At 40.6% G+C, this 24,168-nt stretch overlaps 1 protein-coding gene across 8 annotated transcripts in view; it reads right to left on the reverse strand.

Moving 5' to 3' along the window:
* Window positions 1–265: 265 nt before the first annotated feature.
* Window positions 266–24,168, reverse strand: part of ELAVL4 (ELAV like RNA binding protein 4) — a 79,747-nt gene continuing 55,844 nt past the window's right edge. For all 8 annotated transcript variants that reach the window (XM_040072772.2, XM_040072771.2, XM_040072769.2 and 5 more), the window contains exons 3-7: window positions 18,971–19,074; window positions 8,783–8,936; window positions 8,183–8,408; window positions 6,750–6,788; window positions 266–2,506 (exon numbers count right to left, since the gene is read on the reverse strand). In XM_040072772.2, the coding sequence (XP_039928706.1) occupies window positions 2,179–2,506; window positions 6,750–6,788; window positions 8,183–8,408; window positions 8,783–8,936; window positions 18,971–19,074 (851 nt within the window). In that variant the 3' untranslated portion in view covers window positions 266–2,178. The remainder of the gene's footprint in view (window positions 2,507–6,749; window positions 6,789–8,182; window positions 8,409–8,782; window positions 8,937–18,970; window positions 19,075–24,168) is intronic.

The raw sequence follows: 24,168 nt of genomic DNA on the forward strand, positions 1-24,168 counted from the left end.
TAGCAAATGCATCAAAACTTTCCCAGCAAACTGCGCTCATTCATAGCAGATGATGTATAAAGGTTTCCCTGAACATTGAATGAGTGTTCCTTTAAACTAAAATCTAACATTGTTAAAGTAAAAAACTGATAAAATTATGATGCAGCCTTTGCTTTTAGTTATTTGTCTACTACAAAAGTTTGCCTCTTCAGTGTGAAAAAACAATACTTAGTCTACATGCAGTTAGTGGGTATAGCATGGAAAAAATGCACAAAATAAGCACAAGTTATAAATAACCATAACGTTTTATTACCATTAAGACTAAACTTGTATTGAAAAGATTTTATATAACAAGACAAGAAAAGCAATAGCAAATTTAACTATCAACTAGATTATGCATAGCGAGTAACTGTTTCTAGTACTCAGGGAAGAGCATGACCCTTTTTTGTTTTAAATATATAACCGTACAAAGCACAAACATACTAAAATGATCAGTGCACTGGACATGGGAGAGCACCCCCTCAGTCATTTTGTTCCCTTAGCTCTGTTTTCCCCAATCTGAATTACATTAAAATAAAGACCCAGTTGTTTTCTTTTCTACTGTGCAGTAAGAAAAAATATTCACAACAAACATGACAATATATCAAACAATATTTCTACACAAGTTACCTTGATACCTCTGTCACTTAAGTATCATAAGAAAACATTTTAAGACATATACAAACAAAACTAGCAAAGTGTTACAACTTATAATAAATTAACCAAAAGAAAAAATAACTTTATATATATATATATTTATATTATATATACACATACACACACAACAAAATGACACAATAATATGCTTCTTCCCATAGTTTAAGTAAACAAATAAGTAGACTAGCCAAACTAGCTATATTTGATTTTGGCCATATGCATCACATCGGCAATTAAATAAATAAGTGTTTCAAGCAACATAAACAGTGTTCCAAATGTGCCAACACAGCCCAATTATATTAGCTTGGGCTATAAAGTGAATTTGAAAATTCTTAACAAATTTAAAGCAAATGTATTTTTTTCTAAACACATTACATTTAACTATGATACTAAGATATGTAAATAATTTTGTAGCACCTACTGCTCAAACCAAGGAAGTTTTTGATCAAAAATTAATTTTTTTAACTTTTGTTCTGCTGATATCCCATACTGATGACTTAAAGAAAAACCGTCTTGCAACTCATCTCCTTGCTTTTGGGTTTTGACTGTGGGTAACTGCGTGCCTGGGAAGAACACTCTCCCGTACTGTATTTAATATTTTTATTACATGCTATGAAAAGATACGAAGATCATCTGTTTGTAGCCCATCCTTCAAAAAACAATCTACTAATCCAGTTTAAAACACACATCTTGATCTCTAAAAAGTTACCAGTGCAGTATGAACATGACAAAGTTGTCAATTTCCCCTAAATTAGCCAGTCAAAATATTTTTTCTCAAATCCAGATTCTCTTGTAAAAATTCTTTATATTTTATAAAAATAGATTTTTCTTGAAACCCATTTTCAGCAAAGAGACCACCTCTTTGGCAACATTGTTAATGTTATTTAAATTGTTATGTCATCAGGTATCCCCCGTTACCCCATTCCCTAACAGAAGACTGTTTAGTTCACATGATACAAAAGAAAAAAGGAAAAATAAAAAAAGTTGCAAAATTATGTTCTTCTTTTTGCAATTTTTATTGTTCCTCTTTAATTTGTGTGGGGGGTTTACCAATCTGATTCAATCAATGTTTTGAAAAAACGGAAAAGAAAACAAAAATCTTTTTTTTTTTCTTGCTTTTAATCCCATTAGTTCGTAAAAATTGTTTTTTGTTTTATTATTTTTTCAAATGAGTGAATGGTCATCTTAAAAAGACCCACCTTCAAGGAAGGTAGTAAAACTAGCTGGCCGGGTAAAAATCCCTGCACATTGTTATCTATGTATATTATATTCAACAACGACAGCTATGAAAGAACATTCAATGCATCAAAGGTTTTTTTTTTTTCTAAGCATTATAAAATCCTTTCCTGTTCCTCACAGGATATCCAATGTTTTAATACTTAGGCAACACTGGCTTATAAAGTCCATGGTTGAATATAAGCCTCGAAGAGTTTTTTTTTTTTGTTTTGTTTTGTTCGTATATATATTTATATATATATATTTTAGTAAGTAAGGATATGAAATTCAGGATTTGTGGGTTTTATTGGTTTTAAAGGAAACTTGCAATACTCTGTCTCCTAAACGGTATCCATTAAGGCTGGCAATCGCCATGGCAGCTTCGTCGTAGTTGGTCATGGTGACAAAGCCAAATCCCTTGCACTTGTTGGTGTTGAAATCACGGATCACCTTGACATTATTGACCGCTCCAAAGGGACCAAACAACTGCCACAGCACGCTCTCATCCGAGTCGGGGGACAAGTTGTAGACGAAGATGCACCATCCAGTCCCGGTGTGACCAGGGATATTCATTCCCACAAGGCTCGTCATGCCATCAATTGTGATCGGAGAAAACCTACCGAGCAAAAAGAGGGGTCTATTCTAAATATATCTCTTGGCACGAGCTACAGGGGTCCAAGACTTTAAAGTATATAAGCTAATGATACTGAAGGTTCTGGATCCTGTCCCCGGAAGATGACCACAGAGCCACCCTTGCTCTCTAACTCCTGCTGAAGCGGAGGGGAGCTGTACTAAATAAAATCGCCAAATCCGGGCAAAAATGCACCTCCCTCCGAGGATAAGCCCTGCTTAGATGTATGTGCACAAAGACCTCAGAAAAGAAATGCTCGAGGACAATCTGAGTCAGAGAGGGCCTGCACATGCTGTGATAAACAACAGCTCGTGTAAAAAGGGCCTGTAGAAATTTGCCACTAATTCCCAGCACTGATGTAAGTTTCAGGACAACCGAGAGCTAATGCTTTATCTCCTACTAGTCTGCAGTGAAAAAACCCACGCAAACTTCAAGACCTATTTTAAAGATTAATAAGAAATGCCTTTGTCAGGATTCAGCTGTAACGGTAGCTTCTTCAGCTAAAAATACTATTAGGGAGATGTCTCTAAGTGAAAGATTTTATTTCTCCTCCTAACATAGTCCTTAATTGACATACACCGGGGAAAAAAATCCGGGTAATAAAAAGTCCTAAAGCCAGCCACATATCAAAGAAGGTTTATGCAGCAATTGTAGAATAAGTTGAACATAAATACAATTAATGAGCACATCACTTGATACCTTCATACTGTGAGGCTTCATTTCCATGACAGCTTAAGGTTCTTCAAGAAGTCAATGGAGGGACTAACTCCCAGAATTCAACAGAGATCCCTAACGGTTTCTCCCTCCTTGTCCTTTGGGACTTTACCTCGAATATCCAAAGAGAGCAAATAAAGCCAGGTGTTTATGAACACAGATCCATCATGGGATAACAAAGGCTGGGCAGGATCTATGGAGATCATCTGATCAGCCTCCTGCTCCAAGCAAGGCAAACTCCTCAAATGAGATCTGCTGCTCATGGCCCTGCAGAAGGAAGCTTAGGAAATCTCCAAGGACACGAGCTCTGCTCCTGCAGCCCCTGCAGCAGGACTCCATCCTCACTGAGAATGAGTTTCCCTTATCCCCAGTTGGAATTTCCTCTGCTGCAGCCTGTCACTGCTGACTCTTGTCCTCCTTCGTTTGACCTCCGCGAAAAGCTCGGCTTCACCTTCTTTCTAAAGCCCCTTGTAGGCAGCTGAAGGCAGCAGTCAGGGGCTAAACGCTGCATTTGCCTTTCCCGAATCTCAGCGCGTTCCTGCAGCTTTCCAAGGTCTCCCCAGTGGCAGCCGTGGCCAGCAGCAGTGACAGCCCCTGCTCCTCACCAATTTAGTGTCACCCGCTAATGCGAGCAGGGCGCGGCGCAGCCCATGACTCAGGTTATTAATGAAGATGTTAAGCAGTATCAGCCCTCAGGATCAACGTAATTTTCCTTTCATCAGTGTGGAAAAAAAACATGACATGCTTTTTCTGAAGCTACACTTTGGGATATGTTTTAAAATAACAACTGCACAGTGGAAACGTCTTAAAAATCCGGTTTCACGTGTACCTTCAATATGATGAGTTTTAATACCAGAACAGAATAATAATTCCTCAGGATTTTCTGAGCGATGATTGAGGGAGCAGAGGGAGGGAGGGACTCTGCCGCTGAGCGAGCTCTTGTGCTCTCCAAAACTTTTTACACTTGTAATAATTTTCACATACTTTTAGCAATCTGCACAGTATTATGCAGCGTATATTAAATAACCATAAAGGAAACTACACACTTGATGGCTGCTCACTGTTCTGTTGACGCCTGACGGCGCTTTTTATGTATATTCAGGGAAAAAGAAGACACTTGGAATATACATCTTAAGCTGAGGATCATCACTGGGGTGTAGCTACGCTGTAAATGAGCAGTTCACAAATGCTCACAGCATCAGATCCTCAGGAAGGTTTGCAGACAGTTTATTAAAAATACATGGCAATTTTCCAACTCAACTTCACTTCTGCAAATCCTCCTCTCGACACATTTTAGTTTCTCTCCTGCACAGCGAAACCAGTGACATTATCGCAACGGTTCAGCACAGAAAGGCTGGACAAGGCCAATTTCTACTGCTCCTTCCACCGCGGGTGGAAATAAGGATTGGAAATAAGGCACAGCCAGGGCTTGTAGAAGCCAGCAGCCACAGCTCACTTTGAAATCTGGAAGATGGGACTTTGAGCCCATCGCTGGCAACTGCTAACTGTGCCAGTAACCTACACAAAGCCAGCAAACACTGCTTTTCTGTAATGTTTAAATTTAATGTGAAATACAACACTAAGGGATACACCACCCTCTAAGTAAGGATGAGGTAAAACCTGTACAATACATAGCTGTGCATACCACAATGCATTATAAGGCTTTGCATTTTAAAGAAATGCTGCATTAATGTCAAGGGTTAAAGCTTCCTACAGTTCACTGGAGAGCAGCTTTTCCCTGGAAACCTTTAGGAGCTATGCAGCTTTCAACTATTTATGTGCCATGAGCACAGCAGCTGCTCTAAATCCAACAAAACACGCACGAAACTGGTGCAAGTGTATTGACACAAATACAAGATCACCTATCGCATAAGGAGCTTTGCTACTAGCAAGTGATCTGAAATTAGCCTCAATAAAGCCTTTTTTCCACATCAGCATGTCTCATTTTCCATCAGTACCACACAGTTAGCAACGGAGAGCCAATCTCCTGTTTCTGAAGCAGCTTCAGAAATTATCAGTGCGGTATTTTTTGTGACCCTGCACCTATAAATTCAGGTTTTGCTAGTGCAGGTACAATTGCCAAGGTTTGCTGAGAGGAGATAAGAATTAATTTAAGATGCCTGCAAAACCACTTTAAACACTGCTGTGTTTTTAGAGTAACACTGCAGACAATGTTGAGAAAGCAGATGCATAACCTATAAAGGCAGGTAATTGCTCTTTTCCTCGGTTCAGACTAAGCCTATCCTGCACCACATGCCGGCCCAATTCCAGGGAAGGAGCAGCAGCAGCAAAAACCCAGGGAAACCTCCCAGAACGAACCCATCCTTCTGACATTGACTTACACCTGGACAGACACTCAACTGGGAGCTCTCCATGTTTCTGACAAGATATCAAGGAACAAATAAGGTGGGAGAAGGCAGGAGAAGGGACGTGTGATAAAATCAGGCAGGGAGTTCCGACTCACCACATCCCCACCACCACTAAGCATCACCTGACACAACTAACCTGCCCATCAACACCAGCACTGGTGCCTCTGGGGAGAAGCTCTGCTTTGACTTTCCTCTTGTGAGTACCCAAGATTTCAGATCTGTACTGAGTTACTGAGGAGTTAAACCCCATCTTACTGTCTGCTACTAGCTAGTGTAAAGATATACTTACCATACCTTTTTAGAGGATGAGCTTCAAAAGAAAAAAAAAAAGCTCAAGCAATTTTCAAGCATGGTGAGTAGACCATTTCAGAAGATTAAGTAGTACTTTCTCATCTTAATCTGGACATTTTAGGGTAACATCAGGAATAAGACTACACCTTTGTTTTGCTGCAAGGGTCGCTTATGCTGATGTTGCCATTAAAGGAAACACTAACAACACATCTCATTTTTGCTACCAAACATACTCATGGAACAGCAGAAATGTGGACAAATCAGCTGATCTTTCACACATGCGTGCACATACAAACACACAGCTATTTTAAACGAACAAACAAAAATTTTCAAGGACTGAAAAAAAATCCAAAGTATTAAACCTGTAACAAAAGAAACTTCGGGCTGATTGAGGTGCACACAGCTGTTATTTTCAAGTCAAATTTATGATGCCAGATGTGGGAGAAACGTGGTCTTACTTGTGAGACAGAAGAGCAGCCTAATTCTGATTTTTGACTTAAATTTTCCATTACCAGATCAGAGATCTGTTAAAATCTCAAGTTAATAGTTTTGGTTCTGGAGAAAGCACCACTTAGCAGAGAAACTGCAATTTAAATGTTTGTAGCTGTGGCACCTAAACCATTTGAGAAGCCCACCTGTAAATCAAAAAAGGTTGAAAAACCCCACAAGAACTTGCGTGTGAGGCCTTTAAAGTAACAAAACCAACTGAAGTCCAAACTTAAAAAGAATTTGACATGCTGGTGGAAGAAAAGAAGGGATAAAAAAAATAAAGTTAGTGAATTAAAAAAAAAAATAAATTGTAGCACCAATCTGTGCCAACACGGACATCTGGCAATCTGTGGAATTCTAATTACCTCTTTACGCCATAGGCCATATTAAGCAAATTGTCCAGCCTGAAAAGAGAAGGAGGGTCTTTGGGTTAATGTCTCACAGATGGCAAGATCGCTCAATGGAACTATTATTAATAGTGTTCCATTTTCAAAGAAGAAACGTTCAACAAGTTTCCCACACATCTAAGGAGCCTAACAACTCCCAGCCTGCTTTGTTAAGTCTGAGGTTGTGCTTAAATTTTCACCAGAGCATTTAAAAGCCCTTTTTTAAACTTGTCTACAGTCTTAGAGAAAAGCTTAACCTCCAGAGTTTGGTTTAAAAAAAAAAAAATCACTTAGTATTTCTTTTTTTAATAATTCAACTTTTTCTTGGTAATTCAACTGCTCACTTTATATTTACAGTTAATTTGGAAATAAAATATTAAGTCCAAAACTGCTGGAACTGGAAAAAATTCTTGATAATCTGCTTTAATGTAATACATTTCCCCCATTTTATTATATATATTTAGTATTAATCCTTCATGACATATCAATCTAAACTGACCACCAAATTTTGCAGAATATAATCATCTGGTTTCCATGGCAGTACAATAAAGTCCTTCTGTCCATGGAATGATTCAGTGATAACCTCAATGGACACAGCTGCGTGCCAAAGACACAAAAACAAGTGTAAATTTAATGTATCCAATGACTGACTTTTTATGATCTTTAATTCATTAGCACTTTTCATCACTGACAAACTAAAATTACTTCTGAATAATTCTCTAAAGCCAGTTTGCGACTCAGTTATGCAAATATGTCCAAGTTTTCTTTCTTGAAGGCAGATTTTATTTGAAAGCTGGGTTGCCTGAGAACTATTAAGTATAAAAGTAATAGGAACATCACATATTGCTAGCTCTGCCTTATGCATCAGATGGAAACAGTATATTCAAAATGCAAAGCATAAAACATCCCCAAAAGCATCTGAAGACTCACACCGAAGACTAACACAAGGGCTCTTTATACTAAGAGCAGTTATCTCAGGCTAATAAATTTAATGATACTCCTGCTGACTGGGACAGACTCAGCTTTTTTCCTGCTACCAATCCACTGCCATTAACATCAAAGTCTAAGCTGCATCAAAACTGTAATAATATAGCAGAAAATAAAAGCATTACCCAAAAAGAGAGAAAGAACAGGACAGTCACTGCTCATTTGATTACCAGCGTAACTCTATCCTGTCCTCCCTTTTTCTGTGAGCCTTCATGAGATCTGATTGTACAGTACTTCAGCTGTTTTAGTAAATACAACATGACTACTGCTGTCAGCAGATTTTCCTCCTCAGTCTCCAGGAAAGAATATTTAATTTTACAAAGAAAATCAGGTCAGCCTACACAACTAAAGCTTATTTTCCTGCACAGCACCTGCCCCACATCGTTGTCACTGGTGGAAACTTCAGGTCTTTTCCAGGTAATTACCTGAATCTCTGAGCCTGGTGGTGAAGTGGTCCAGGGTAGCGTCTGTTGGGAGACTGATACAGCTGTGAAAGGAGTGCCTGGCTTGTTTTCTGGCTGGGGTTATTGGCAAACTTCACAGTAATTGGTTCTGTAGCACCACTAGGCTTCTGGCCATTTAGTCCCTTTATGGCTTCTTCTGCCTCTATTCTCTTATCAAAACGGATAAATCCCACACCTCGAGAAACCCCTGGGAAGTAAAAACATGTGAAGAGATGAATATTTGTCGGAACAGCCTCATCTATGTAATGAACATAAACTGAACGCTGGGTTTGACTTCACACAATGGGTGGTCTGCAAATTAAGTCCTGTAAAGAAGAACCCTCTTCCCAACCTGTATTCTCCAAAATCAGCCCCTACCGTATTTAACAACGATTTTAAGTAATATTCTGCTTTTTGACAGCCTCTCATTAAAGAGGCAGCAGTTATATTTCCAGTTATGTTTATAAGGAAACAGGTATTGCATTTTACACTAAAAGTCAAAAAAACCCCCAGCTGCAGACGTTCGCAATTTTGCCATTTCCAGAAAAAACATGCACTTATCAAGAAAAGTTTTCTTTTAACCTGTGACTTGATCAACCAGAATCCGTGAGGTGATGATGCGCCCATATTGTGAGAATAACTGCTCTAATTCTTTCTGGGTCATGGTTTTGGGAAGGCCGCTGACATACAGGTTCGCATCCCGGATGGATGCTGAACTTGGACGGGCATACGACACCTACGGAGAGAAAACGAGAGGAGTGTTAGTGAGCTACAGCCACCCTCGGCATTTTGGACAGATAATGTTCTGTTCTTTCACAAGACACAACCCTGCACTTCAGACAGGATCTGCTCTGTGAAACCAGCAGAGCCAGGAAAGGCTGTAAGAACAAAGGAAGAGCTACAGAGACCTTAAAACAGACAATTCTTGAATAAACCAGTGATAAAATAACTATTGTTCAGAGGTAGATTAATGTGCAACTTCCCACGCGTGGCTTTGTGAATTTGCCCCCCTGGGTGTGGGTTGTGTGGATGATTTGCCGTAGCAAACCTCGCATGCTGAAGTTCCTGCATGTTTTTCTTTTTCCCCTCCGAGTGTCTGAAACCGATCAGGTTATTTGCAGAGTGATCTTTTGTGCTCTCTCTCTTTGTGTTTGCATCCTGAGCTGGCAAGATCTGTTCTGGATGAACAGTAAAGTACTGGTGAAATTAGACTAAATGAACATCTGCTCAGGGAGCTGTAGACTGACACTCATTGTCAGATCTGCAATTTATCACAAGAAGTTCCCTTGCATTATAAAGCCCAGAACCAGACCATAAAATATTATGACCAAGCAAACAAGAAAATCTAGCTGTGGCACTGCATGTGTGCTGTTGGAAAATTACTAATTCAAGCCTCTTAACTGCTCTTCCACCTGTGAATCAGATTTATAATTATAATAGGTGCATAAAAAGCCTTCTGCACTTTTAAAATAATATATACATTTAGAATAAACACACTTAACATCATAAAAACACTTCCTGGAAAAAGCCTAATGGTAAATATTCAGCACAGATCATGAATTACACTTTGCAGCTCATCTGAAAAAGCACTGGAACCCAAGCTGAATATTCTGCACTTCATTTTGATTTATTTCAATACAAACAGATCAGTAGTCTCTTGCATTATGTCTTAAAAATGTGTCTAGAAAGGAAGTAGGAGGGGTTCCCATCACAAATACAATACATTTAGCAATTTTCTTTCCCTCTTGCCAAGCCCCAGCCTGAACACAGATGATGTCAAATGCGTGTCTGTGTGTTTTATGTGTCAAAGAGTTGTCTTTATGCGCTCCACACCTAAAAATAGATGTTGACTCAACACAGAAAATTATGTTAATGACTAATATTTTCTTCCATAATCTTTTCTGCATAACAGCAGACAAACTCTGAAGACTCTGTATTTTAAGGTTTTTGGCAATTTCTTTATAACTTACATGTTTGTCCATAACCTTTTAAATCTAACATTTACAGAGAAGGCTGGAGAGAGGAAGTGGAAAATTCAGGGTAAGAAATATGAAATCGAGGTTAGATAAAACATTTGCATCAATGGAGGCACTTGGGCACACAGCACAAAGGCTCAAGCAGACAAGAGGAGCAGAGAAACCTTGAGGTGCCGAAAGGAAGAAGGTTATTGGGGTACAAGTTATTTTGTGTCACAGCCCATGAACTCCTGATGGGGTGCAGCTTTTCCATCACTTCCCTGCTGGTCCTCAACACCCCTCTGATGGATCCAGGACCGGAACACACACGGATGGCACCACTTGGCTTTTATGTAACAGAGCTCAATCCAGGCCCTGGGGGACACCAGGGATAATCACATGGTGCTTTCACCTACAGCCTGGTTTGGTGCTGGGGCATTTGGAAAAGCAGCATCTCCCTCCCCACTCTGCAAATGCCTCACCTTGAGAGGGTACTCTAAGAGTTCAGGCACCTACAGTTTAACCTACTTTATGAATAACAGTTTAAAAAACACTTAAGAGCCTCTCTGGAGTGAGGGTAGGGATCTTACCTGTTCCTCAAACCTGAGAACAGCAAAATGAATAAAGTTCCTGGGAAAACAGCCAGGGGTTTCCTTTGGGTTTCTCATTCTGGCACATTCATTAACCAAATGCCACATTACAGGGAGGGTGAAAAGTATGGGGATATGCAAAAAACACTACTTCCCAGAGCAATGAGTGCCTGACATTTTATACATATATATATACACACACACTTCTACTTACAGAAGGCTCTCTGCTCTCAGGGGCCTTGCAGGCAGGCAGAGGAAGGCGAGCTGCTCACACTCCCAATCCTCCACTCTCAGCACATGTGAACACCTATGGCTGCTCAGGTCTAGTTTTTATTTCCACCCGCAATCAAACATTCAGGCTGCAGGGGAGCCTGAGCCAAAGAAAGAAGCTGCCAAAAGCAACTCAGCCGTCTTTAATATCAAGGAGAAAAGGTTGCGGAGCTGAATGGACTCAAGGCTAGTAATGTCAATTATTTATCTGCTTTTGAATCTTTTTCATCTTCCCTCTGAGGTCAGCCAATGACAAATCGATCGGTTAGAGTGTGCCATCCTGCTTTCAAGCTATTATTCAGTTAGTGCTGAGGACGGGATGTCTTCCCATGTGTGAGCTATCAAAGGAAGAAATCGCCCACCCTGACCCTCCATCGCACCAGAAGCTCCTTATGCTGTGCGAGTTAAAATGGGAGCAAAAACCAGCTTCCATTTTATCGCTGCAAACTGCTGGGTGAGGATGCTGCATTAATTCTTTATATTCACACTTAAAAATGATTTTTTTCCCCCCCCTTCCTTTGCTCACAGCAGTGTTAGCACCCTGCACTGAAACAGAGCGTTGAAAAAGAAGAGTATGGAATCCTAGCCACCACAGAGAATTCAAATAATAAGCTGGAGAACACCAAGCTACTGTCTGACCCAGGGATTTCTCAGCATTAAAATGTTTGTCCTCTTGTACAACAGTTGAAGGTCGAACCATGGTGTTAGATTTCACTGCATAAGATCATTTTGGAGCTCTGTGGTCAAATTTGCAGGGAAAATAATAAAGTACTGTACAATTCATTTAATGGCTTGCTGGCCTCAGATGTTAGTTTCTATAAATAAATATATAATAACTATGAAAAACATTTAATAGGACATTTCTCATCTGACATTGAGCATTAGCCTGTGTAAAAGGCATCTCTTCATAATAAACATCCATCTCCAGAGGCTGCACCACTCTCTCCCAACACCACTGCAGCATCAGAAGGTCTAGCATTTCATATCTTCCATGAAAAAACACATTTTTGTTCATGTGCACAGAAAATACCTCCAAGTTCAAGTAATTATCTTCCCTATTGATTTCCTACCTGTTTTCCGATATAGAAAACTTTTTGAAGAATTACTAACCTCAAGTCTCTTCAGAACATAAATTGAAGTGGTCTGGCCTTTCCAAGCCACAGCCCACAGCAAAGGCACCCAGAGGCACGAACGCATCCCATTTGTCTTATGGAATGAGCAGCAGCAGCCATTTGAACACTGACACTTAACCACTTTGCTGCTGCTCCCTCTAAGAGAAGCCTTCAGCTCCTGCACTAATCCTGGACCTCTCAAAGTCCATTTGTAAAAGCCTCCTCGTAAAATTTAACTCTGGTCTGCTCTGAAGAGGAACTGCATCATCCTTTCCTGGAATGATACGCTCTGCCAGCAGAGTCACCCTGCCCTGGACACATCTGAGCAGCAGCCAAAAAGCCGCTCATTTTGCAGATACCAACCTTCTCCGAGATGCGTCTTGCTCTGCATCTACCATTCCTCACCGGAGAATGGGGAACCATGCAGGAGCCTTGAACCAGGGAGCAGCACAGGCAGCCAAGGACCACCAAGCCACCACCCAGGGCACCTGCAGTCCCTGGGACACCTCTCCAGCCACAAGCAGTTAAGGTGCAGTCAGTGTTAAGTGACTCCCAGGGCAGCTTTCAAAAAGTTTGTGTAACGCTCAAAAATACCAGACTTCTTGGTGACCTTCTTGGTACAGAGAACTCTGCTTTGTCCTTTTGTGACACTCTCCAAGATACAGCATTTCTTTTATGATTTTTGGGGTGAGACACTTGGCTTTTTTCTGTCTGAAGTCCAGTTTAGAATGGGGACAGCCCTTCCCTCACTTGGCTGCCCCTTGTCCCACTGATACAGACTGGAAGGGCTTTAACACAACCTCTCAAAAGCCTCACACACAAATAAAGCACAGTCTCACTTATTTAATGCACATCCAGAACTAGAAGTAAAATCTGCTTAGCACCAGTGAACGGGCTATGGCAGAAAGGGATATTTCCCACAGCCACTTCAGATCCTCAACTGTGCCCTAATTTTGTGCAAAACCAGATTTGAAACACTCTCCTGTGAAAGCTCTGTGCTTTGTCAGAACAAGCAAACACAAAAGCCCTCTGGTCCAGAGGCTGTAGACCAGGATCTGGAATACTTTCACATCTGATGCTTGCACTGCTCTGTCCTTTCTCTTCCCTAAGCCTTTGGCTGGGGGATGGGGAGGAGTGACGATGCACTTTACTGTTGAGCAATTCAATGCCATTTTACAAGAGATTAATTATAATTGCAGGTACAATGGTCTATCCCATCATTTCAGGAAAGACGTCCATAGATAATAACCTAGAAACACTCTTGGCTGTATCAAGAGCAAGGCTAAGAGAAATAATTGCTCTGGCTCTACATGGAATGAAAAGGACTCATTGGCAAAACTGAGGCAGTAAAAAAGAGAAATCACGATTAAGAGAAGATGGATGAAATTAAGAGGCAGAGACTCTGGTGCCTTCCGAAAGCAGCAGAACCAAAGCTAAACCTTCAAATGCAGCACTGAAAGGTCCTCTGAGCACCAATATCATTGCAGGCACAAAGGGTGGATGAAGGACTGTTAACAAGTGCTACCAAGTCCAAAGGGTTACGCTGACAGAGGGTCCCTAAAGAGCAAAACAGGAATAAACTTAGTTGAAGCTTTCCAGGTCTGCAGCATCTTGTCCAAGACTTTATCTTGGGGAGCAGCAGCCACAGCAGACAACCCCTCTTTGACTAACTGAGCTACCATAAAAGAGAACAAGCAGTTACCTCAATTTTAGAAGGAGCTATAAAATAGCTACCTCCTAAATCTGCAGTTGGTGCCTGCAATGTGAATTTTCAGGAAAGGGGAAAAAAGGAGGTCCAATGCAACTGCACACAAGACACTCAAAAATGCAAATCCCTCCTTGCTGCAGTCCAACATACTCAGCTACTCCCAGAATCTTCCAACACCCCAACCTTCCATCTCCTCCTTGCAGAGCATGCAAGCTCCTCCTGTACCTTGCCCTGATTTCTCTGTACGTGCTCTCCTTACCACCCAGCTTCGCACAACATCCCATTTCTTCTGGGATAGGAGGCTGCAGGCAGTGTCCAGCAGGCTTGGTGGCCCTGGGGAGGCTATGGAAGAACGAGCTTGGAGAACACCGGGTTTCGGCCCAGCACTGCACCAAGAGCACCCAACACCAGATCTCTGCTACCATCACTGCCAGTAACCCGGCGCTTTCTGGCTGCCACCCAAATTGTGCTGAGCTCCCCCCACACCTCCCAAGGAGTCTGAGATAGGGTGCAGGAGATGCAGGTCTCTTCCCCAGCACTCCCTGCTGCAATTCCTCCTCCCGCCCCGCACTTCCCACGCCGCTGCTTCCTCCGCCGAGCACGGCTGGAAGGCAATCTTTTTGACAAATGACTTTGTAGGACAGAGAAGTCTGAGGATGCTGTTATTTGGTTACCATACAGTGACAGGATGGTGTGTAGTTTCGTGGACAATTACAAGAATTAACATGGACAGATTTAGAGCCTGAGTTTTGTGGAAATAGCTGGCATTTTGAAAAATGCCAGAGAAACCAAGATAAATGGGAGGATCTTTCAGCAGTAATGTTAATACTTTATTTTAGAAAAAGCAGGACTGCTTTCTCCCACAGCCTTATTTGCTCTATTTTAAACTAGGACCACCCAAGACCTATTGATCAAAACAAGTGAGCAAAGCAGAAGTACAGAATTCCATGCTACTTATTCACTTTAACTGAAAATTAAAATAACTAGAAAAAGCCTCTGAGCACAGAGGAATCATCTTATCCATTTGGTATTTTACCATCGGATAGATATAATGGATTTAAAAAACTGGAGGTTAACATGGCTCAGAGAACCCAGATTCCTTTCTCCCCTCTCTGGGGACATCTCCCTTGGCTCCAGCAGTGTCACAGCATGTACCTGCTCCTGCAAGGCAAGGAAGAAGCAAACCTATTTCTCAGGCAACAGAGAAAAAGGAAAAGAGGGGTGCACAAGACCGCACTTCAGGGGGTCACTGGCTCTTTTTAGATTTAAAACTTCCTTTCAAAACTGTTCTGCCCTTGTTCCAGTGAAGCCAGGTCACCTGCATCTCCAACTAAATTGTAAAACACTTCCTTCACATCCTTTCAGGCACTGTCCTTTTTTCAGGGCAACCCAGCAGTTTAAACAATCCGTACCTCATGCATCACACATCTTATTTTCCTTCTGATATTTGATGCAACTGAATTGCCAGGCAATCTTCAACAGCAGCAGTGACCTTTCATATGCTTTTATGGATGGGCAAATTTAATTTCTAAAAATAGATTCAATTTCTGGAATATATATTTATTTCAACACACACTGTCTCTTCCCTCATTCTAAGCTGTTTTGCAGAATTATGTCAAGCTTTAGCTGTAAAAATAAAGTGAAGCTTTTCTCCCTCACAAGAAGATGATGCTGCTATGAAATGGCGTAAATAAAATATGCACTATGATCAATTGAGGAGGAACAAAACGTGTATAACCTATTACCACCAAACAGCACTCTCTCCAGTGCTTTTCCCAAGCAGACACCGGGTAAAATAGTCACCTCTCAACTTTGACTTGAAAGGGCATCATGACTTAAATAAAATGCACATAAATATTTTAGCTGCTAGAGTGAAAAGGGATTATTTATCATAACAATGACAGAATAAAAAGAACATTTCTTCAGTTATTTTAGTCCACACATCAGAGCCGACTGCGCCTGGCTGTTCTGCTGATCCTGCTATTAAGCCAGCTCCTCCTGTGACTGCATGGCTGTTTTGCAAGGCATCAGGAGAGAGAGAACATTAAGCTGCCACAAAAACGTTACAGAAGTGAAAAGGACAGCATCTGGGGCCACGTGTAAAATATATATATTCTTTTTAAACAGGAATTAAGCCTGGCAGGGTCAAAAAATGAGTGCAAATACAACTCCCCAGAGCCACCTCATGTTCAGTCTAGGTGCAAGGAACAGCAGAGCCCACAACACAGATGGGACACAGCCAGCAGGACCACACTGACCTCGGCAAACAGAGGGAATTTGCCACTGTTAAAGGGCTTTCACAGATAACTAATTGCAACTTTCTTTCCATCAAAACAGCTTCCAAAAGGCAGCCAGAGAAATTCTACCTGCAGGACTGCAGCTACCCAACATACATGGACAGGGGCCAAGGTTCAGCCCATCCATCGATAAGATATTTACAGATTCATTCTGGGGCAAAAAACCCAGCCACATTCATGAAAAAAAAGCAGAAAAAAGTAATGTTCAGTACTTTTCCAGCTCAACGTTATTCTACTAAATATTTTTTAGCCTACAAAACTATATAGCACCAAATTCCCTTCTAGATGTTCTCTTGAGAGAGGTTTTTTTTAACGCACCAACAGCGCATTTTTAGTAACTGTAAAGGGCATCTGTAACTAAAGTAATTGGGTCTGACAATTAAATATAGTATTTCCACAAGTTTAAATACTTCAATCATACAAGGAATGACAGCGAGATGATGGAAAGCAGCACGTGGGGGCAACAGGCAATTGAGAAGGCTCAGCAGTGCTGAGTCCCATTCCTCATCACCTTGAAATCCTTTGGAAACCAGAGATATTTCAAAAACTCAGCAACACAAATGCCACTGGCAGCACTAAATACACCTGATTTACCCCTACAACAAACACTGGGAAACCTCCATCCCCACTGCACAGTACCAAGGAAAGCAGACCTAATTTATCAGGATTTCTAGAAATAACACAATTAAAAACAGAAAAAACCCAAGGGGGTAAAGGTAAGGTAATACCATTCTGCAATGAAAAATTGGGTTGGAAACTGCTGATTAGATGCCCCTGTGTTCAAAACTTTGGCTGTCGGGATAGAGAGCTCCCTGTAGGCAACTGAACGAATAAACCCTATTTTATTAAAAAAAAAAACCCAAACCCTATGCTCCCTCCCAGTCATAGAAGAACTCATGCATCTCCCATGCATACAGATAAAAATCACTCTTTGCTTATTATTAAATTGTAACAGCTGTCAAGAACCCCCCACAAAGGTCCTTTATTCTACACCAGTCTACGAGCTACTAATAAACATCAAAACACCCAAACAAACAAATCACTGAATTACTAAAATTTATACTGAATTAAAAAAAAGAACCTCACAAAGAAGATTTTGCATAAGAAGTTCCCAGATAACAGAGGTCTTACTAGAGATGATTAAGAAAGGCATAATAGTTTAATTTTGCATATGAGAAATGTATAACAATAATTGCTGTGGGCTGCAGTTTCTGGAGGCCTTTTCCAGCATGAGTTTCCTGTTACCTTGAAATATTATGAATGCAATAGCATTACTCTGGTTCACAAAAAAGAAAAACAGAGGCAAAGCAACAGAGGTACTTAGGGATAAGAAATGCAGTTCCTTCCTAAGGCTGAATAATGTCCAAAATACGCATGTGCTGCATGAAAAACCGATCTAGATTTTTCAAGTTCTCCTGAGTTTTTAATAAGTATTTTCAAAATATTTTTTCCCCCAATAATGTGCCTTTAAAAGCAATTTGGACAGCAACTTTTCCGTCTAAGTGGAAAGTGCTGAGTCCAAGCCTGCATTTCCACCTGCAGCAGTTGATAAGATGGTAGATTTTGCTGCCTTGCCTTACATATTCCTGTAAGTGTTTCCATTAACTCCACAAAACCATGGAGTGAGCATTTTGATGTATGGCCCACATGCCTATCTGTGGGATGGAATCTGGATGGTCTGAGAAAGGTCTGGAAGCAGCCTTTCCTATAAAATTGGTACAGCTCCTCCACTACTTTCATAACCCTCAGCTCAGCACTTCTGCTCTTCACTGCTCAAACAGATCAGGGGAAAAACCTGCTCGAAACAATCCTTAGAGATACACCAGAATCCAAGAAATATTTCTGCTTCAGGGAATACCACTTGGTCCAAACCACAGTCTTTAGCCAGAATGCCAAAACCTATAACACTGACCGCATTACATTGTATCTTTTCTGCAAGATACAAGATCACGGACATTACTTGTACCAATATTCAATACAGTAAAAATTCTATTTTTATACTACCATTTTTTAGCTTTGAAATACAAATTAACTACAGAGGAAAAATTAAGAAAATGGTGCAAATCAAAAGCCAGCATTTGAAAAAATGATCAAAGCAGTTTCAGATAATTTGAATCTGATCTGCTGTTTGTTCCCCTTCAATTTTTTGATTCACATCCCTTAAGCTGTATTATTTGTCAGAATTTGGGATGTGGAAATCTTCTGTAAGCTGTTTCAGAACAGCTTTATCAGCCATGCAGCAAAAACTGAGACAGTGTAGAATCTTGCTTTTCTTGTGAGACCACTAAAGAAGGTCATTGAATAACTAATGGTCTATTACAAACAATGAAATAAGAGACTTCAGTGGGAAGCCTCCAGCTTTTAAAAGAATAAATCAAATTAAGGACATGGAAACTGAGAAAAAAATTTTTTTGGAGAATGAACATATTCTAACTTGTGAGAAACATGCTTTCAACACCTGATAACAACAGGAGTGTCACTAAAAGAGAACTCTGTGACAAAGTATTTCCCATTAAAACATATAAAAACATAACTTGTTAATACACCATCACATACTTCACCTGTTTATGGATAATGGTGTCACTCTGGCTGTTTTATTCTACATTTAAGCCTCACTGTCACATTTTAAAATGCTTCCTGCTACTTTCCCCCCTCTTTAAAAATAGCAACAATTTCAGAGAAGAGATTTCATCTTCTGCATGTCTGCTCATTGTTCCAAGGAGGAGCTTGTTAACCCCCTTACAAAGGAAAACAAAATAGTGGTGAAATTGTCAGAAACAGCTCCAATTACTTTCTCCCCTTCCTGAACTGAGCAAAAGGCATTTTATATTATCTTACCTTTATGGTTTTGGTCTGGAGTCTGAGTCCATTTAAAGTGTTAATGGCTTTCTCTGCATCCTTTGGATCAATGTAGTTAACGAATCCATACCCTAAACTCTGCCCTGTTGAAACACAAGAAATAAAGAAAAAACAACTCAGTATTTTTCAGCAGAGGAAAAACTTCCAAGAGTGGAAGCACAATTTTCTTACACTGTTTGTTTCCTCCCTGCTTTCCTTTACCGTCTCCAGGCTGTTTTTCACCATTTCTTTATCTCCTTTATACAGGGGGAGCCATCCTAACTTTAAATTGCTGCTCTGAAGATCCTTCTGTAAGAAGGAGAAGCAGCAACCCCCCAAGCCTGCCTTCCCCAGGAGTTTACTGAAAAGCACATATGAGGCTTGACAGCAACAGAATTGTGTAATAGTTTTGTGCTGAGCTCCTAACAAATATAACTGGCTGACCTGCCAGTAACGAGGCCACCTCTTAAAATTAAATAAACACACACATATAATCTCGCTGCTGTTTATAAACAAGCCTTGAAGTATTTAAACCGCAAAATTAGGAAAACTGTAATTTTACACTAACCTTGAAGGAGCTGAGGAACAGAAAACCACCTCTACATCTCGTTTAACTGCTCAGTGAGCAGCAGTAAATAGGAGAAGGGACAGCCCAAATTGCAGCCGGGCGAGGGACGGCGTTAAAGCTCCCCTCCGAGTATCTGAGATGACAGCAAACCCAAACAGCGCAACAACTGCTGCTGTGCACGGGATGGCAGGAGCCCACTTCAGCAGCCAAAAGCGTTTTAACAGCTTCTGCTTCAGCAGCGAGACCCGTGCGTGTGCTTGCAGCAGAGACAGACCGGTTAATAGCTGGGGTAAGTGACACGGGGCTGGAGAGGCCGTGCTGTGGGCACTGCAGGGATCATGGACACGCACAGGGCTGGGAGAACCCACTCCACAGGCATCTTTTCCCCACTCCCAAACAGCGGCTCTACAGCACCAATTCTATTAATGCAATGTGACAGACAGCCGCTTCCAGATCCCTTCCTGCGAGCATCCTACTGAAGTTATTTTGCATGTTTGGAAAACACAGCTTTTTTTTTTTTGTTAAGGCCCATGAACTTAGAAACACACACAGATAATCACATTTAAAGAATCAGCGAGCCCGAGCAGACACAGGTGAATTGTCCTGTATTCCAACAACGCTCCCTCTCATACACTCTTCTGTGTATCCAGCACAGCTAGCCAGAAATCCACCTGCCTCTCAGCACTGATGTGCAAGAGATCAAAATGCTCCTGCTCCCAGGCAGTGAGAACGGAAACATGTGAAAATCCCTCCCCCAAGGAGAGGAGCAGCATTTGTGGAGGTTTCTATCCACGGGAGCAGCAAACAGCAACCCAGCTCCTGCTCACCAGGAGGAAGGGGAGGTTGGGAAGGCAGCTGCACACCAAGTGCCTTGATGTCCCCTGGAGGCACAGATCCTGCCTCCTAGCACAAAGCTTTGTTTCTTTGTCTCCTGGACTACAAAAAAGCATCTGTGTGTTTCTCAAAGTCAGACGCCACCAAAAATACAGCGTTTGCTGTAACACAAATACAGGGAGCGCTTCTGTCTTACGAAATCAGATCAAAGCCCTAAAAGCTGCTAACTATGCAATGGAAGACTAAAAATCCATGGAAACACTGCAGTTCATGACTGAAATGCCCACATACAGGCATAAGGATAAGAAATGGCTGCTTTAACGTACAATACAGCCAGAGAGCAATTCCATTCCATCAATTTAGCTTCAGAAAAAAGTATAAAAACATACTCAGTCTTCCTGGAGAGCTGAACTAATCTCAACAAAAATATTCTTACCCAAGTTACATGACATTAACCAAGAATGACCTGAAGTCTGGCTGAGCACAAAGCCTGGAGCAGAAACTCTGTAAAGATACTTTCCTTGCCATGCCTTCCTCTGCTTGCCTACCTGAGGTATTTTATACAGCCCAAACCCCTGTGCTTCTGAACACAGCAAGTCTTTGATACATTTAACACTATACAATCCTAGGGAGAGGAAAGCCATTCTCTAGGAAACAAACTTCATTTTATAGTTTGAAGGAGACTCAGGGATCAGAGCTTGGATAACCTGTGTTTGCATCCTTTTCCTGTTAATCACCTCTGGACTTCAGAGGTACACAGAGAGCAGGAGTAGCTGCTGAAATTGAGATTTATGTCCAGTGTCTGATCCTGGGTTTCCATGTCCAGCCACTGCTATTCTGAAGGCACATGGAATAACAAACCTCTACAATGTATACACTGCTTATCAACAATCTCCCAAAGAAACATTCTCACTTCTCTAAGTACTCCCACAAGAGAGACCACGGACAGCAAATCCACAGACAAAACCAGCAGTAGGAAAGGGAAATTAATGGCAAAACAAGAACAGAATGAGCTCACAATTACGCAGAACCTTTTTTCTGAGTCCCCCAGCAACATTCAAGTTTAGACACCATCATCTCTCATTCTCACTACCAACTGGCAATGGATAAATATATTTTCTATTAGGTGAAGGAAAATAAATACCAAAATGAATAAAGCTGGTCTTGTCTGCATGTAGGACTGCAGAACCTGGCTTAATAAAAACTATTACACTGCCAAACCATTCTTCTTTCAAATAGCAAGTCTGTGGAAAATGATTTCTTCTTCTTAGTGTATATACTCCTGAACATCAAGAAATATATGAAATTTGTAACAGGATTGCAGGCGTGTTACTCAGAAGCATTTGGTCATGAATTCATATCCCCACTGATTGCTATATTAGCTGTTCTGTACTCTCACAAAAAAGGGTGAATGCTCAGAATTTTGAGCACTGAATTTCTGTTAATTCAATGAATACCCCTTTTATCTTAAAAACTCTCAAACTCCACACCCTTCACAGCCCATTGAAATCTCAGTGCAGTTGTTCCCATCAGCAAATTCCTTCTGCTGCTTCCTGGCACAGACCTCACTGTACCAGTGAAGCCGAAGGGAAAAAACCTTCCCATTAAGAACTTTCCACTTCAGGGGTCTATTTTATTTGGTTGCTTTATGTTTTCAAACATCTCTCCTAAATATTATGTGTTTGAAGATTGACACAAACACCCCAGTCTCAAAAAACTGAAAAGAAAAACTCAGATTAGATTTTTGTCTGTGAAAAGCTTTATGACTACTGTGGCAAACATCAAAGTTTTACTGTGCTAAACATTTACAGTTAAGAAGCCAAAAAGAATTATACATGCAGCTAAAAACACAAGTTTCAAATTCCTCTCAAGAGCAATGTACTGTATGTCAGACAAAACAGACTCTAGATATGAAAGAACTAAAACCGTAACAGGTGAAGAAAGGAAAGGATTTGTTCCAGAATACAATAAACAGTATGAACTTCCCTGTTTTCTTCATCATGTGCTCTTACTGCATGCACTCCAAAAGGGTAACACTTCTTTGGACACAATCTGGCAGCACAAAGCAAGCAGCTGGACCTCTCAGTGGGATCCCACACAGACACTGTAGTTCATTCCCATGCTACACTTCCCAGGAACAGCACCGTAAATAGTAAATATTTTCTGTGATTTGGAATCCAATAGTTCATCACATGCTGTGATTCAGTAGGTCAGGCAAGAGATATTTCTAGATGATCCTAAAACAACACCTTGTTATCTTGCTATTCCCACTGCTCTTTCTGAACGTTTTCTCTAGCAGCAGAAAATGTATAGTGGACCTCCCAGAATCTGGTAAGGAATAGGTCTAAAAATAAGCAGTAACAGGGTTAGAAGTTATCAAGGACTTGACAGTCTTAAAAAAAAAAAGAAAAACAATCCCAAAACAAGCAAAGCCAAGCCCAAGCTGGTAATGTACATGTTTTGCATTTCAGAAAGTTCCATTTCAGAGCTAAAAATTATGCTCAAAACAAGCAGAGAGAATGATGATAGGAAAAAAAAAAGTTATCAATTTACCCTGCATCACTTATCCACACAGCCAAAAACTTGCAACTGTGAAACAGACAGTGTTAAAGATCTGTACTTCCCTCTGTAAGCCAGTCTTCCTTGGACAATTCCATATTTACATTAAGAGGTAAACGGAAAACACATTAAAAAAATCCTGAGAGTTAGAACAGAAATGTCATAGAAAACAGGTAAAAAAGGCATAAAACCCCTCTGGCTAGTAAAAGTTGGAATAAAAAAAATAGGCTTTTATTTTTAGGTTACAGAAAAAAAGATCCCTTAACACTCATCCTGACTCACCAGGAGATACTAACAGTAACAGCACAGAGGCATCAGACATTATGTGCACCTGAAGAAGTATGTGAAGACATCACTAGCAACCCAGGAGAATGCTAAACAGCAGCTCCTAAAATTATGTATGTTTAAAAGAAATGATCTGGATTACTTACATAGAACAGACACAAAAAAAAAGGGGAGGGTCTAATGGCTCCCTTCTGTGATCAACAAAAATTCCAGAAGCCTGGAGGAAAAATGTTTGCACTGAAATCCAAAGAGGGAGGACTGGATGGCCCAAGTACTTACAAGCCCAGCAGTCTAACGTCAAGCTAGGCAAAATTACAGAATATTCAATACTAGACTTTATTATTAAAGAATTAGTGAGGGGTAATAAAATTAATGTCAATCAATTTACATCTATGGAAAACAGATGCTGTCAAACTAAACTGACAACCTTCTTGATGAGATTACAAGTCTGACCTATACATTTTAAGAATGCCATTAAATCAACATTGATATACTTGGTCTTCTCGAAAGGACTTGATTTGGTACTGCTTATTAATTGACTAAAACAAAATTAACATAGCACACATTAAATGGATTAAAAAAAGCCAACTGATCTGTTACTGGGAATTGTGAACAGGAAACCATGAGCAAGATGCTTTCCTACAGATCTATCTCAGGAAACAGATCTTGGCCCTAAGTTGTTTATTTCCACCAGTAAGTGGAAAAAACCCAAAGTCCTTGCTCAAGAAAATTGACTGCAGAAAGACAGGAGGAGGAGAGAATAAATACAAAGAGGACAGAGGGAAGGTACAAAGCAATTTAAGTTCTCAGTAAACCACAAATACACACACTTGTGCAGCACAAAGATTACATCCTGACAAACCAAGTTAACTGTGGCATGCTTTAGGGATGCTGAAATCAATGACTGACACAGGCTACATCAAGCCTGCAACACTGACACAAGAGTTAAAAT

The sequence above is a fragment of the Hirundo rustica genome, chromosome 9, assembly GCF_015227805.2.
Source record: "Hirundo rustica isolate bHirRus1 chromosome 9, bHirRus1.pri.v3, whole genome shotgun sequence".
Classification (NCBI taxonomy): domain Eukaryota; kingdom Metazoa; phylum Chordata; class Aves; order Passeriformes; family Hirundinidae; genus Hirundo; species Hirundo rustica.